We start from the raw sequence: 16778 nt of genomic DNA on the forward strand, positions 1-16778 counted from the left end.
CTCTGATATATCTCAGTATGCTGGCCTGCTGTAACTGTGTTTGACTGGCGGGTCTAAACGCTGTCGATCTCGTAGCAGCCCACAGACAATATCACTTTCTGACAGCCCAGTAGTCACTGCTTGAGTTTGTTTGTTTGTTTCTTGTTCTGTATTTTATTTTATTTCTTACTGATATTTTCTTAACTAGTGAATTCAGGGAGGTCCTGAAATTGAATTTGCTGCCATTTTTATTATTATTTTCCCTTAAATGTGTGAGGGTTAACACCCAATGCAGTAATATGTTTTATTTTATTCCAAACTTCATTAGTTTATTTGATTTGATTTTGTTTTATTTTATTTTATTGTAATGCCATACTTTAGGCTGACTTTCTGTGATGAATACATGTTTTAGTAGGTAATATTTTTTAGTTTGAGAGTGAATCCTGGGAGGTCCTGAAATTGAATTTGCTGCCGTCTATGTTTTTTTAAATTATTTTTGTTCCCTGAAATGTGTCAGCGTTAACGCCCAGTTATCAAATACCAAAATATTAGATTAGAATTAGATCCCATTCCTGCATTACAAAGCAGGGCTAAATAAATAAATAAATGTTATTTTTATTTCTTTTATAAATTTTATTTTTATTTTTATTGCTTTTTTATTTTATTTTAAACCTTATTGGATTGAATTTGATGCTGTTACTGAATAACAAGGTTACAATCAATCACTCAATAATTTCTATTTAAATAAATGAAACAAGAAAAAGTATTAGTATTACTTTTTATTTATTTTATCATTCGTTTTTTTTTTTTTTAAAACCTGAGTTTGACTGCGACCTGAATAACAGGCAACCATAAATAAATAAGGAATTTTTAAAAAAGTAATTAATTAATTAATTACTCTTAAAAATAGGTATCTCGGCTGCTCGTGTGTTTTATCTGTCGTCTGCTCCAATATCTTCCCTCTCCTCTCCAGCAGCTCTTCTTATCTGCTCTAATGAAGCCGTCTGTGGGGCAAGCGAGCACAGGCCTGACCTCCAGCGATCCCTCCTCACCTCATCAAACTCTCACTCATCTGGAGCAACAGCTGCCCCTGGCCAGCACAGGTGAACTGCTTAAATCAGCTTTAACAGACTGATGACTAACCAGCCAAGATGAATGGTGTGGGAAAGTGAGAGGACGTGACATTTATAGGCTCAAAGGCCCGAGTGCTCCAGAAAGAAAACAGAGAGAGGAGGAGGGTTGGGCGGAGGGGAAATATGAAAAACCTGAGTGGATCGTGAATGTGGGAGCAGTAAAATGTGACGTGTACAGTGGCTTGTTCGCTGTGAATCTGAACTGATGTCCACCTTGTGGCTGTACTCAAAAGATTGCTTACTGGTTGCTCTTTTCTTGGATTAATTAATGGATTAATTTAACTTTGTCTCAAAAGTTATAAAACTAAAGTTCCAAAAAACTGATACAAACGAGTCAATAGTTATCATACAATAAGAAAATTGAGACGCTCAGATCTTCTGTTCTTAATGAGAGAAGAATTTAACAAGAAATGTGAGAGTTCAATTCGAAAGTTCAATTGATATCAGATCTGATATCTTTTGATTGCAGACTTTCATATATTGGCAAATCTGAGCTGACACATATACCTGTACTGTATATAAAATGTATATAAAATTATATGTATATAAAAGCATAAAGTTGTTTATTGTCATATTTTATTTTTGGACAAATTTGGTTAGTTTTTATAATATTCTATATATTTATAGAAGCTTGTTTCCATCATGGGATACAAAAAAAAAAAAAAAAACAGATTTTTTTTATGGCAATTCTGCATTTATATGTCATCGTTCTCACAATTTTCAGAGAAAAAAGTCAGATTTGCAAGATATAAACTCAATTGTGCTTAAAACAAACTGAAAACAAACAATTGTGAGATAAAAGTTTCAATTACCATTTTGTTATTTAATTTAAACTTTTTATTTTTTTTTTACTTTATTTATTTATTTATTCATTCATTCATTCAATAGCAGAAAAAAATGGAATTGAGGAAAAAAAGTCAAAATTCTGAATAAAAACTATAGCACTTAAATCTGACAATATGAGACCCCCCCCCCCCCCAAAAAAAAGCTTTGTGAATTTAGTATTTTTTCATTTCATTACATTTTTTAGAGCATTATAATTTTTTATTTTTTTTTATTATATTTTATTCATATTTTATTCTATGTCCTCTGTAGAGGACACTAGGACTAAGTTTTTCTAAAAATATAATAGCATGAATAGACATCAAAAAGGCAAAAACAATGGGATTTGTTTTAAATCACCAATACATTTTTAGGTTTCAGGATTTTTTTCTTCTAAACTTTGTTTAAGGATGATTCTCAACTATGTTATAAAATATATAACAAAATGATTTGATACACCATTTAGTTTTATGCAATATGTCTGTCCAAATTTCCATAAACTGGTTTTCCCATTAAACACAGTGTATCTATACTGTATCTAATTTGCATATTAATGAGTTGCTGTTGGGACAGCATGTTGAAAATATAATTGTCATAATGTGAGTAAAAATTGACCAGATTTTCATAATAATATCTAATATTTCATAACAAAAATAGATATATAATTTATTTTCCTATTCAATTGTTATGTCTCCCAAAATGCATAATAAACATGCTTTTAGTCCCGGTGTCCTCTACAGTGGACATGTATGAAATTATGTCCTGTTTCATAACAGGAAGTCATATTTGAATTTGAAAACCCATAACATTTTCCTGAGATGTTGCTTTATGACAAACAATTATTCAGATTTAAATGACAATTACAAAATATAATCATATTTCCATAAGGATGTAAAATGTTTCACTAAATGAAATTTAGCCATCTTTAAAGACCGAGGAGACGGTGTGGTCCTGGTGAAACGTCCAATCATTTAGTATCTCTGTAAAGCCCTGAATGTGCTCTGTACAGGACATCCAGACGTACAGCTGTGACATGTGAGGTCTCAGAGAAACACACTGACATAGAATGTCCACTACAGAGGCAAAAACTCCAGAGCTGGGTCTCAGGAGGATATAAATATAAAAATAATGGAATACTGATAAGGATAATAAAGTCTAGTTCATTGTTACTGTTACTTTTGGCTTTTTCATTAGGGGTGCTATAAGGCACTGTTTTCTTTTCATTTACATTTCTTTCTTTATTCTTTATTCTTCGATTTTCAGTTTATTTTTAAGCTATTTTCTAAGTGCTAAACAAATAAATTGAATTGACACAATAAAATCAACAAACACCAAGTTATATTGGATTATTGTGTTCATCCTGTTAGTGTCTGTTGGGGGAGAAACGTGTTTACCAACTTTCTAACTAACTAACTATGTTAGAATAGCCTGTTTTAATGGGAAAAGTATCAAAGCGTGTTGGACAGAAAGTGCTAAAGACAAAGACTAATCTTGTATTTTCCCCTGAAAATGGATTAGGCATTTTATAAAAAGGCTGTTGACAGTGTATGTATACATATGTGTATCTCTCTCTCAGTTCTAGACTGGCTGCTACTGATGATCTTCCTCAGCTACTCTCTACTCTGCTAATTTATTGACAGCCTTTAAAAATATTTACCCATACACTTCCTCTTCCCAGTGGGCGCCTGGCCCATAATCCTCCTGCCCCTTTATTAGATCATTTGTCAAAAGTCAGAGCTCTTTACTTGTCTTCTCTTTCTTTCTGGCCCTTCCTTCCCGCTGCTCTCCTCTCCTCTCTTCTCTTCTCCTGGGAGAGATCTGTTGTGTAACGGCGGTTTAACTCCTGCCTCCTTCTCTTTTTAAAGGAAACATTTACAGCTGATTAGTCTGTGCCGTAAAGAGAGAGCCGGTCCGGAGAGGAACGCACCGAAACGTTTCTGCAAGACTAGACGCTCAATGTTATGAGAAACACATGGAAAGAAAGAAAGAAAGAAAGATAGAAAGATTGCTGTAACCATTATGAATATTGGGGAAAAAAACCTGGGGCTTTGCTAAACGTAGCGAGCTGCCTAACTGGACAGCTAGACAGATGCTGCCTTATAAGAAAGTCAAAAACAAAACAAAAAAAACCTAAAAAAAAATGAACTATTAATCAGTATTTTTATGAGCATATAATTTGTTTTGGATTTGAATTTTTCTTATCCAACTGGCATAAAATTATTTTTAATAAATTTATCTGAAAATGTAATTTTGCTTTTGCATTTGTCTGATTTTTTTCCAAAAACACTGTAATTTATTTTTTAATTTTAGATTTGATTAATGCTATATTTTAAGTGTTGAGATACATTTCTAAATAATTTAACAACATTAATTAACACTATCACAAATTTATTATTATTATTATTATTATTTCAGTGAAAATGGTAGATGAAAATGGCTCATGGCACAAGAAAAAATTTGATGTATGTGCACGCCAACCAACAATTAAAAACTTGCTCAGATGAAACACATGAACATTTATGTGAGCACCCTCTTAAGGCAGCAAGGCAGCTTACTGGAACAAAATGATGGTTTCATTTGTTTAAGACACCACAGTAAACACAGCAAAGTGTGAGTGTGACACACAACATCTAACAACATGGACATTCTCAAACGAGCGTCTTTCCCATAAAATGCCGTCCATGTTCATCCATCTGGCAAAAGCACACCCGCAGATTCCCAGTATGGAGAATTTCCCTCTCAGTCTGAGAGCTGAATGTGGAAAAGCTCATTGATATGCAGAAGCACGCGGCTCAGACAGGGAGTGCTGTTATTATTGGGGTGCATGGAGAGGAGGTCTGGCGCGGGCTTCCACGCACCAGCGGCTCTGCGCATGTCCACAACGCTCACAAACACACACACACACACACTCACCCCGGCCACAGGTATGTCCCAGGCCCGGTGGGTAACCCCTGCCCGGCCAAAGAGCTGTCAGAACCCCTCCGCTCTCCCATCAGCCTAACTAGAGTGGAAAAGGCCTGAGCAGCCGGTGAGGAGTGGGAGGTTGAATGGGTTTCCCTCTGTATTTCAGGCTTCAGGCATCCTTTATTAGCCAATTATGGATACGCCACTGCAGTGGAAAGAGCGCTTTTGCAAAGACAGATGAATTATGATTTCATCTTGATGAGGGAAAATTGGTGCGGGCGTGCATCATCTGTAGGGATATCATATTTGTTGGAAATGTCTGTTGTTAGTGTTCCCATTTTGGTGATACAAAATGATCTGGAAAACTTCAATGACTGGACTACGTTACCCACAATGCACCAGGATCCAGCAGATGGTGATGCATTGCAAGCATGCATTTCTAATTGAGATGGTGTACATTTTGACTAATGAGGATCTAGAGAAAATAGGAACTTTGCAAACGTGAGTTTTCAGGGAAGAAAGAGGGTGGAATGATGTTCAACGTCACCCCCCCCCCCCCCCCCCCCCCCCCCCAAAAAAAAACCTTGGAAACTTTGAGAAATGTGTGCCAATGTTTATTTATTGTTCTTATTGTTATGATTTCTTAAGGCAAGACACTACATGCTATGGAAGCCCATTTCCGTCACTGAATAAAAAAATAAATAAAACAGGTAATTGCGACTTTTTATCTCACGATTCTGACTTATATCGCATTTGTGAGTGTGCATCTTGCAATTCTGAAATTTTTCTCTTGTTTATACCTCAGTTCTGACTAAGGAAGTGCAATTAATATTTAGTTTGATTTAGGGAAAAAAACTAAATATCTCAACAAAATGAGACTACAAAATGAAATAAGAAGTTTATTCAATGTACAGATTTCTGGAAATGTATGAAAATGTATGCATATTGAATTATGTAATGGCTCATTTGCATACTGTTGGGAAACTAAAATATGTAGTGGAAAATATAATGCATTATATTAAATAACACATTTCTGTATATGGGAAACTAGAGCTTATATTTTTTTAATATATTTATACACACACAGTACCATATTTTATCACATGAATATTGTGAAGTGAATATAACATTAAAGGCATTGTGATATAAAAGTAAATATATTGTCACATATTTTTCAATATATGAAAAGCGGCAATTCCTTATTATTCAATATATTGTAATATATTAAAAAATATATATTATTCTGTATATTTTCAATATACATGAAATAATTTAATATACTGATTGTTACTATATACCAGTGATATTCTGGTCTCTAGATATGGCTCAGGTGTAATATGGCTCAATTAACTCTTTGGGGGTTTTGTCCATTTTTATGTCGTAAACATTAGTAAGAATCACTAATATTAATAATTCATAGGAAATTGAGTCTGTAGTAATGAGCACATGCTGGAGCAAATTACAATGACTGCGGTTTAATGACCTCCTCTAAAGTCCACAAATATGTTAAAATTTGCCATAATAACTGACAAATGGCTCTGTACTTCAGCTTTCCAGGTGCATTCAGAGGAAATAAGGCGCAGAAAGCCTCTCGTTTTCAAAGTGCCTGCTGTGAAATGCACATGGCCCTCCATATTCTGATGGACTACTTCTTGAAACCTAATCAAGATATGCTTTCCCCTCCCTGAACGCACTATGAGGCTTATTATTTTAACCCCGAATGCGCTGTATGATGTCTATACCGTATCTGCCGGCCAAGATTTCTTTGCTTCCTGCTTAAGCTTAAAAAAAAATCAACATTCCTCTGGGCTCCCAATTTTGGGCTGCTCGAAGCAGCAGAAGAGTCAGAGTCGTGGAGTCAGGATGGGACGCAGCCAGTACAAACACCACGATGCCTGGCCAATTAGACATGCTAAATGCATTTGATTCAGTGCCCTGTGATCCCTGATGTGTTCAATTAAACACGCCTCATCTCAATGCACCCGTTCAACCCGATTAAGCTGAACGCTTCAATGGCACGAATGGGGTTTGTTGATTCTCTTGAAAGTCATTTTCCTTAATAATATGGCATTTTAGGCTCTCTCAAATGAGGTTTTCTTGTCATATAAAACAGTTCTGATTTAATTTGCATAATTTGACATATCTGAGAGTTAAACAGGATATTCATTGAGACAAAAAGTAGCCTTATCTGATTTTATCGTTTAGCTTTTTTTAGCCAATGCTGATAAATGAAATTATTTTGCACTAAAAAGAATTTCTCTATTGACAGCCATTCACACGTAGCACTGTATTTTGATGAAATAACATCTTTTTGGTTTTGCATACAACATGTAATTCACATTAATGTCACTATATTACAGATGTTTCATCACTGACCATTTTTGTACAGCAATTAAAAACAATTCAAAAGTCTAGGGTTGATATGCTTTTTTATGTTCACCGAGGCTCCATTTACTTGATAAAAAATATAGTAAAAACAGTAATATTGTGAAATATTTTTGCAGTTTCAATGAACTGTTTTCTATTTGAATATATTGTAAAATGTAATTTATTCCTGTGATGCAATGCTGAATTTTCAGCATCATTACTCCAGTCTTCAGTGTCACGTGATCCTTCAGAAATCATTCTGATTTATCATATGATTTAATCAATATAAATTATTCAATGTAAATGTCTTTACTGTCACAGTGTTTCATCACTGACCACTTGCTTGAAATAGACTGCAAAAAGGTCTGATATAGTGATCAGTCACATCATGCATTACTGTTTAGGTGGTTGGCTCAAAAAAATCTGCCATTGAGATGAATTGGGATGCTAATGGAAAGTTCTTTCCAGGTATATTAGAATTCCTCGGATCCATAGCATCATCTGGAAAAAGTTAAATTACTATGCCTTGATATAAGATTACACAAACATTTTTTTTTTAAATCTTTGGAATTACATGCACAGCAAAACCAGTAACACGCCTAAGAAAGCGCATGAGGTCAGTTTTGATTTCATGTTGACTTCAAGCTAAACTCAATTTGAAGGGTAAATGTAGTGGCAATTAAATTGAGATAACTGGCTATACTTTTCTGAGCGCGCTCAGACGTGAGTCTAAGAGAGTGAAATTGTTTATTACAGCTTGAGAGCGCAAGAAAACGCATATGGATCCGCACCACTGTGTTGAAAGACACTTTAAAGTATTTGAAAGAGTGTACTAACAGATTAGAGCACTCCTTGATCTAATGAAAATCCATATTGCAAAACATTTAGCCATGAGAGAGGCATACGTAATCTAATAAAACACGTAACACAATTTCTGAATTACTGGTAGAGCAAATAGATAATGGAGATGAACTATATAGGCCTTATTTGATAATGCCAAATATAATGAAAAATTCACCCATGCATATTCTCATATTCATTATTATTACACCTCATATTGGAAATATAAACACACACTGGCAGTAACACCGACTTAACCATATCCATGGTTTTACACCATGGCATGCACTGTAATAAATTATACAGCCACAGTCGTACTTTACATACCGCTGCACAAACTAATGGTCACTCTGATGTGCACGTCAATGTTAAACCAATGAGTCGTTCCTGAAGGCACAGGAAATAGACTTTATTAGCACTCACCTCCTCTCCTAAGACAACTTTTAGCTCTCCTCCACACAATTAGACTAAGTGGCCTGTCACTGACCATTTCGATTCATATTCATTGTCCGCAGCGTCAGAATTGGCATGAAAACGCTGAATGTTCTGGCCTTACACTCAGATAAGGAGTCGGTCAGGCCATTCCCAAAAGATATCAGTGAGTTAAAAGGACAAAACAGACAACTTAACATGCATTAAAAACAGTTTCCAAGCGTGTTGTAGCACAGATATCTTACAAAAGGTGTACTGTGGTGGTACAGTGATTAGCAAAGCAGCCTACATGCTTTTATACAGAGGTATAAAATACAGAAAAAGTAATGCCATGCTACTTTTTGTTCATTTTTGTGTAGCTACAGCAAATAAACACCACAACACTTTTTTGTAAGGTCATGGCTTTTGGACATCTTCCAGCTATCAAAATAGAACACTCTGCTAAAGTTTCCACTACAGAAACATTATTTCTGAATGTTCATTTATAAATGTTTAAATAATGCAACATTAAGGGGAACATGTTTTTTCAGACATTATGGGAGTTGCTTTTGAATGTTCTCTTAAACAACGTCTTGCTAAATGTCTCAGAAAAACGTTCAATCAACATGTATAATTATAGTTTGTGTTTACGTTGTGTTTACGTTACTGTATGTTCAGGACACGTTCCCTGTCAGCTGTGCTGGTGGTATTATGGTATATTTGGTATTCATTTCAAATAACCGTTTTTCTTAGTGTCTTATGTCAGGATAAATAACTAAAGAATAATATTTCTGAAAAAGATTTTATTTTAGCTCCAAAATGTAGTCATTTAACCGTTTGTGAACGATCGCTGCAGTCATGTCGCCATCTAGTGGTCTCTGTCTGAAACAGCATGTAACTGAGGTGTAATGTTTAAGTCGCCCTGTAGGCGGCGGCATCTGGAAAATAAACGCAAACCGACGCTCTTCGCTGAAGCTCCTTGGTTGTTTACAGTTTTGCCATTTAGCTTCAGTTCAAGTTCTCTCAGTAAAACCGTGTGAATCGTATTTTCAGCATGGGATGCGACGGTGGGACCATCCCCAAAAGACACGAACTGGTTAAAGGACCGAAAAAGGTTGAAAAGGTGAAGACGTTGCGCTAAACGCTCGATTATTGTCATAAACCTCATGAAATTAGTATGTCAATAGCTCATGAGTTTAACATCTCATGTTAAAGAATTTCAATAAACTAAGCATGACTGAATGTGTCTTAAATACACCCTTATTTTCTGGACATAAACATGTTATAGTACTGAAACTCACGAACCATGGTGTTTAGGTAGTACACTATGCTAACTTACTACCGTGCTAATGTAAATAGTGTTTAAATCATGGTACATCAATTTCAATACCATGGCATGTTTCAGATTATCACAGTATTACCATGTTTACTTTGTAGTACCATGGTATTTCTTGAAATTCTATTTACTAATTTATTACAGTATCACTGTGCAGCACCGTCCTAAATATTGAACTACCATGATTTAATTTATTTGCATATTCATAAACCCTTGCAAAAAGTACAGATATTTTTCATAAGGGTTTATGAATATGCAAAGAAATGCAATGCAATTCACAAATAAATCTTTCAAGTTTAGACAAAAAACATGCACACAACTAAAATATTATATATTGGATGTTAAATATATTAATATTAAAGTATAATATAACATTTAGAATTGATTTCTGTAAACATGTAGCTTTTTTTCTGCTTGCAAACTTTACAACATCAGTTTATTGAATCTGTACTAAGGCTGTTTGTGAATGCATTTTACATTTGCATTAATTGCAATTACTTAAATGCCCTAAATATTTTTATGTAGGGCCCTCATAAACCAGACATTTATTGTTGTGGTTCATAAATCTGACCTTTTTTGTTCTACAGGTTGATAAAAATGCAGAACTTGCTGCCAAATGGAAGTACTGTGCGTTGAGTCAGGAGAAGCTGAAGCGGCCCATAGTCGCCTGTGAGCTGGGCAGGTACGTTATTAAATTATGTGCATTAGGGATGTGCATCTCATGACTCAGGCCGATACGATACTCATCTCGATGCATAACCTACGATACGATACATTAAAGATACTTATGAAGCAGCTACTGATGCGATTCGATTCACCTCTATTACGATGCAGTGCGATCCAATTCCGATTCGATTCAACTCAATGCAATGCAGAAAATATGATCACTTTTAATGCCTCGAGGCTTGTTTCATAAAACAAGTTAACCAAATAAGCCAGGCTTGTTTCAGTAAATCTGATTCATTGTCAAATGATTTGCTTCAAGGTTAGTCACTGTGGCAACTTATGCTGGGAAACTAACCTGGTATAAAGCAGACTAACTGTCAGGCTAAGCTGAGTTCCTCTAACACTGACTAACAGGAACACAATGATATTACCACTGACTCTCTTACATGCTGTTTTTTGACTTCTTTTTATAATTAGCAGAACAGATAGCAGAACATTAAAATTGCTCTTTAAAGCATTAAAATAACTAAATTAAAAGTTTTAACTGCTGTAAGAAACACATTAACTCATTTGAGCTACATTTGATTTAGGCTACCTATTACAATAGTCCCTTTACAGTCACTGTTATCATAAAAATACACTTATTTTTAAAAAACTCTTGCAAAAAATTCTACAAAAGACACATTTAATGTCCAACAACAAATATTTCAGTAAAATGTATATTTTACTCAGAATTATTGCACTCCTATTCGATTGCACTCTGTCTGTTTAGCGTGCAGCCGATTGATTTGTTAGGTTATTTCAGGTTAGGTTTTGGACTTTTCCTCAGGTCTCTGCAGTGTTGTGATTCGTCATATTCACGCAGCAGTGGTGATGAGAGAACGCGCTTGAGAAACAGTTTAGAGAGGAGAAATCAAACTACATATAAAATATTGGTCACTTTCTAAATAAAGAAAGTATAGCACATCCACTAGTAATTATATATAAGTAAATCGTTTTTTACCGATGCAAATATGTTAGAAACGATGCATCGCAACATAAATGCCAACTTGTACCCGATGCACACTTTTTAAACTGATGCATAGCATCGTTAACTTTTTATGCCGATGTACCGAGCGAATCTGAGAATCTTCCCATCCCTAAATTGTGCCTGTTTTTGCTTATAAAGGTGATATACCGTTAGCTAAAGCAGTTGCTATTTATTTATTCAGTAAGTGACCATATGATAAGCAGGATCAGTGCAACGTAATTATCGTCAGATGGTTATTTTTACAAAATCAAATGGGAAAATGGGATTTATTTTGACCGATAATGACTTTCTGCCTTACACAACCTCTGTTGTTTAGATTTACCATTATTATCGCATAACAACCAACCTTTGTATAACTGGTATCTGAAATAAGATCAGACTAACCACCATGGATGGATCCTCATGAAAAAGATCCACAGCTTTCAATAGAATTTGAATTGTTTTGAATAAGCGTCTTTTAGCGACCAATAAGAGTGCTGAATTCAACAGCTCTGGTTGGCATATTTTACCATATTTAAATCCATTCTGCTGAATTTCACTCGTGATGCATGAATCAGTGTGAACAATTATGGTATTATCTGTACTAAAAATATTATTGCCAGTATTTAGTATGTGTTTACAATATTTCTGCCAAAGCAATGATACTATAGTAGTGAAACCATGGTGAATTTTGCATTTTCTGCTTAAAATCATTTTTCTTCCACCAGACTGTATAATAAAGATGCGATCATTGAGTACTTGTTGGATAAATCAGCGGAGAGGCCAAACGTTGAGGTTGTTACACACATCCGTAGCATCAAGGTCAGTAAACACAGACGAATGATCATCATACTCTAAATGACAGCGTGTGGGAAAGTGCGGTTATATGCCTGCACATGATGTTTAAACTGTATGGTTTAATTTCATCATTGACTGTGTTTACATGCACCCTCATAATGCACTTTTAAGGCATTTTGGCTGTATTGCAATTAAGCTTTACCTCATGTAAACGCAATACTTCAAACTGATGCAGTTAAGCTCATAATCATAGTAACCGTAATCACATTAAAATATGTGGAGTATGACGAGTGGAAAAAAAACTGCATGTAAACTGGAGTGAAAATGTTTGCTTATGTCATGTTAATATCTAACTGCAATTAAGTTTTCTGATTATTGGAAAGAATCGCATTATCGGTGCACATGTAAGGGTAGTCACTGAGATACTGTCATAGTTTTTATTAATACTTTTAGTTAGTTTTTATTTTATATTTTCCATTACTATCATATATATTTACAGTGATTTACAGAAGCCATCTACTAAAATGTCACAATATTTTCTATTTAATATATTCTATTAAGGATCACAGTGCAGCCCTAAAAGCTAATTAATTGTAATTTTAATTCATCACAGATCTTTGCCACTATTATTTAGATCCCATTTGTCAGCTAGAAGTCATTTAAAATATAATAAAATGTAGTATGATCACTTATACTATATGATGGAACATTATTTTACCCGTATTTTGATTTTATTTTCACAAAAGTTATTTGAAACATTAAAGTAGACTATTTGCTTTTAAACAATTTACTTAATATGATTTCTATGCATATAAACTCTTTTCATCACTTTTGTTGATTTAATTTGATGCAGTTTTAGCTATTTTAGTACACCCTAAATCTTGCCTTGACAACTAGATGAAGAAAAAAGTTTTTAGTTAATATTTCTATTATTTTATATAACAATTTCTTTTAATGGTTTTAGTTAAATCTAATAAGCCTGGTGTGTTTGACAGGACGTGAAGGAGCTGAATCTGACAGATAACCCGGCGTGGGAGGGTGAGAGGCGCAACATTAAAGGAGACTGTTATGAAGACATGCATTGCGCCATGTTCATCTGTCCTGTGGTTGGTCTGGAGATGAACGGAAAGCACAAGTAAGACCACATCTTGTTCATGCACCGCTTTTGCCTTTTGCAACCACAGCATTGATGAATCATGCTTTAGTGAGAAACACCGCCGTTAAAGAAGAAGTGTGTGGTGTTAGTATACTCAGTGCAATGTGCAACTCAACTTTAAGCGAGCTAATCATTGGTGGATTCTTCTGAAAGACATTTGGTGTTCTGGAAACTTTTAGAAAAGAACACAACAAAACTATTGGTGACAGTAGTAGTAAAAAAGCATTAGAATTTAGCGAATGCTTTTTCCATGGTTGCGAGCGTTGTTATAACCCAAATTATTTAAATCCGTTATTAAGAGTGCCTTATGGTCTTCTCAAAAGACAGTTTGATGACAAAATTGAAATTTTGCAGAATGCATACAATTTACAAACAGAATGCATGTGGGAATGTGACTGGAACCGTGCTACACAATCCGATGCTGACGTGATTGCATGTATGTCCACCTACAAACACCCAGAGAGATTGAAACCACGCAAAGCATTGTACGGTGGCCGAACTAACGCGTTCAAGCTGTACCATAAGGCCGAGGGAGGTGATATACAGATGTCAGATTATACAGATTTGACAAGTCTCTACCCATATTGCCAGGCTGGGCATCCACAAATAATTTTCAAAGATTTTGATAATCTTGAAAATTATTATGGTCTTATCAAAGCTACGATGCTACCACCCCGAAAACTACTTCATCCGGTACTACCACATCGCGTTAAAAAAAACATGTACATTCCCACTTTGTAGGTTGTGTGCAGAACAACAAAACCAGATACTACCCTGTAAGGAAAGAGCCATCACAGGTTGCTGGGTAAGCATCGAGGTGCTAAAAGCTATTGAAAAAGGTTATGTTGTAGTGAAAGTGGATGAGGTCTGGCATTTCCCCCAGCGATCAGAAACACTATTCTGTGATTATTTTAAAACAATTTTACAGTTCAAACAGGAGAGTTCGGTGTTTCCAAATGATGTGGTGACAAACGCTGACAAAGAATCTTACATCAGAGATTACTTTGAGAAAGAAGGGATTAAGCTGAATGCAGACAAGATCATTTCGAACCCAGCGCTCAGATCTATAATGAAATTGGTCTTAAACGCACTTTGGGGACGATTCTGCCTTCGTGAAGGGCTGCCTACAACTGAAATACTTACAGAACCAGAACAGTTTGCACAATACATTTTTGGCACATCACACATTTCTCATTTGTGTCAGACACTGTTGCAATTGTTCAGTGTTCTTACGCTTACCATTTCGACTCGTGACATCAATGTCTTTATCTGTGCTTTTACAACAGCCCATGCACATTTAGATATGGATAGGCTGGGGGATAGACTACTTTATTGTGATACGGACAGTGTTGTCTTTACATCAAAAGAAGGCGAATATGAACCGCCGCTAGGTCTCTATCTTGGTGATCTTACTGACGAAGTCGGACCCGGCGACCACATTACCCTGTTTGTTACATCTGGACCCAAAGGTTATGGGTTTGTAACAGCTAAGGGTAAGGTGTGTATGAAAGTGAAAGGGATAACGCTTAATTCTTTAAACTCTGAAGTCATCACATTAGATTCGATGATCGGTCTTGTAGATCATTATGTGAGGGGGCTGGATGACAGCCGGCATATTCTTACACATAACGATACTATTGTGAGAAATAAAAAGGATTTGACGTTACGCATTAAGTCCAAGGCTTGAATTTCGGCGCGGGATTGCGGGGATCGCGCATAATTTAAACCATTCCCGCAAGTTTAACTTTTATAATGCGAGAAATTCCCGCACAAATATATTTGCTTCATCTCAGATTAAATACATCTACAGACGCGAAAAAAAATAAATCACTGGTTCAAACAGCCTGTCTTTTTTTTAAAACAGCGCTGCACCGGCCTTCTCTGTCGTTGAGTCCTGTAGCAGAGCATCGGCGTGTTCTCCGTGGCCCGCGTCGCACTGATTCACACAAGGCTGTGTAACGCGCTCTAATATTCTGAGTCATAATGACTTGCTTGTGGAGATGTTATCGGCTTCCAAATTATATTATTTTAATCAAAAATAGAATAGACAATAAGGTTAATTGTACGGGGTAGAGGCTGTCTGAAGCGCGCTTCAAGTCTAATATTCCCAGATTTGATAAGTGACACGTGCTGGCGAAAGATTGAAGGCATAGAGGGTGTAACCGTGCAAAAAGTCCTCTCTATCAATAGATAGAGCTTGGCTTTTGAGATGTTTTCCAGAAGCCAACGCTAATTGGTAGAATTCACACACTGCAGAGCCACCCCCATAATCAGGTTGCAGAGGCTTTGCAGGGAATTGTTGACCATCCAAATAAATAGACAAAAATTCTAAATCATAATTTTTAAATGCGAATGGGTTTTTATTATAGGACCCTGTAAAGGCATCGTTATCAAGCATAGCTAGAACAATAGATTTTGGTAGAGTTCCTAAGAATACGTTTTCTTAGGAAATGTTTTTTACACTCACACGATCGATCGGATACTTGGCAGTGGTTGAGAGCAGTGCTTGTTAGGGGTGTGCTCAAAATATCGATTCTTAGATACATACCGATCTAATAAAAAAAGATACAGTATCGATATTCTAGCCCTTAGTATCGATACTCCGCCCAGCCATTAGGAGGCGCAGCGGCGCCCGCGAGTTTCAAAAAACTCATGGAAAATGTTAAAGCAAGATGTAGCATTTAAGTGATTTCATAGTGAAATATGTTATGGCAGTACATGGTGTCACAAAAAATAATTATAAGAAGATTTAATAAGAAGTTAAGAATAATAAGAAGAAGATTTTGTGCTTGTGTGAGCTCAGACTGTACCCTTGGAAAGTTAAATGTTGACTTGTGGTAATTTCCAGATTAATACAATTTGTGTATAATTAATCAGAGCACTTAAAGTTGCAAATATTTAAGCAAAATGCACTTTGTTATAATGCACTTTTGTCTTCAATAAATTGAAGAAAAATGCAGAGTTCTGTTTGTTGAGTAAATGTGTTCAGCATTAACTAATTGGCTCTGGCCCATGTATTTTTATTGAATCGTATCGAATCGTGTCACATTGTATCAAATCGTATCGAGACAGCTCTGTATCGAGGTACGTATCGAATCGTGACCTGTGTATCGAGGTATGTATCGTATCGCCAGGTTCTCCAAGGTATACAGCCCTAGTGCTTGTGCATGCCAGCATGGTTCTATAACTAGAAATAATAATTTTCGGATAAACAGCTAACGATTCATTGCAGGGTAACGTCAGGTAAAAACCACCCTCAGACATGGTTGTTTTTTAAATGAATATGTACACACCTTTGCGTGCTTTCATTTTATGGCGTCTGCACATCTACCACGTCTTTCTCATCCAGCCATGCGT

General features: G+C 35.7%; 1 protein-coding gene across 1 annotated transcript in view; it reads left to right on the forward strand.

The window, feature by feature from the left end:
• The first annotated feature begins 9377 nt into the window (after nt 1–9377).
• Nucleotides 9378–16778, forward strand: part of LOC306844682 (replication termination factor 2-like) — a 43738-nt gene continuing 36337 nt past the window's right edge. The window contains exons 1-4 of the mRNA XM_079376992.1: nt 9378–9579; nt 10380–10474; nt 12196–12289; nt 13261–13400. Of these exons, the coding sequence (XP_079233118.1) occupies nt 9511–9579; nt 10380–10474; nt 12196–12289; nt 13261–13400 (398 nt within the window). The 5' untranslated portion in view covers nt 9378–9510. The remainder of the gene's footprint in view (nt 9580–10379; nt 10475–12195; nt 12290–13260; nt 13401–16778) is intronic.

The sequence above is a fragment of the Barbus barbus genome, assembly GCF_936440315.1.
Source record: "Barbus barbus genome assembly, chromosome: 25".
Lineage (NCBI taxonomy): Eukaryota > Metazoa > Chordata > Actinopteri > Cypriniformes > Cyprinidae > Barbus > Barbus barbus.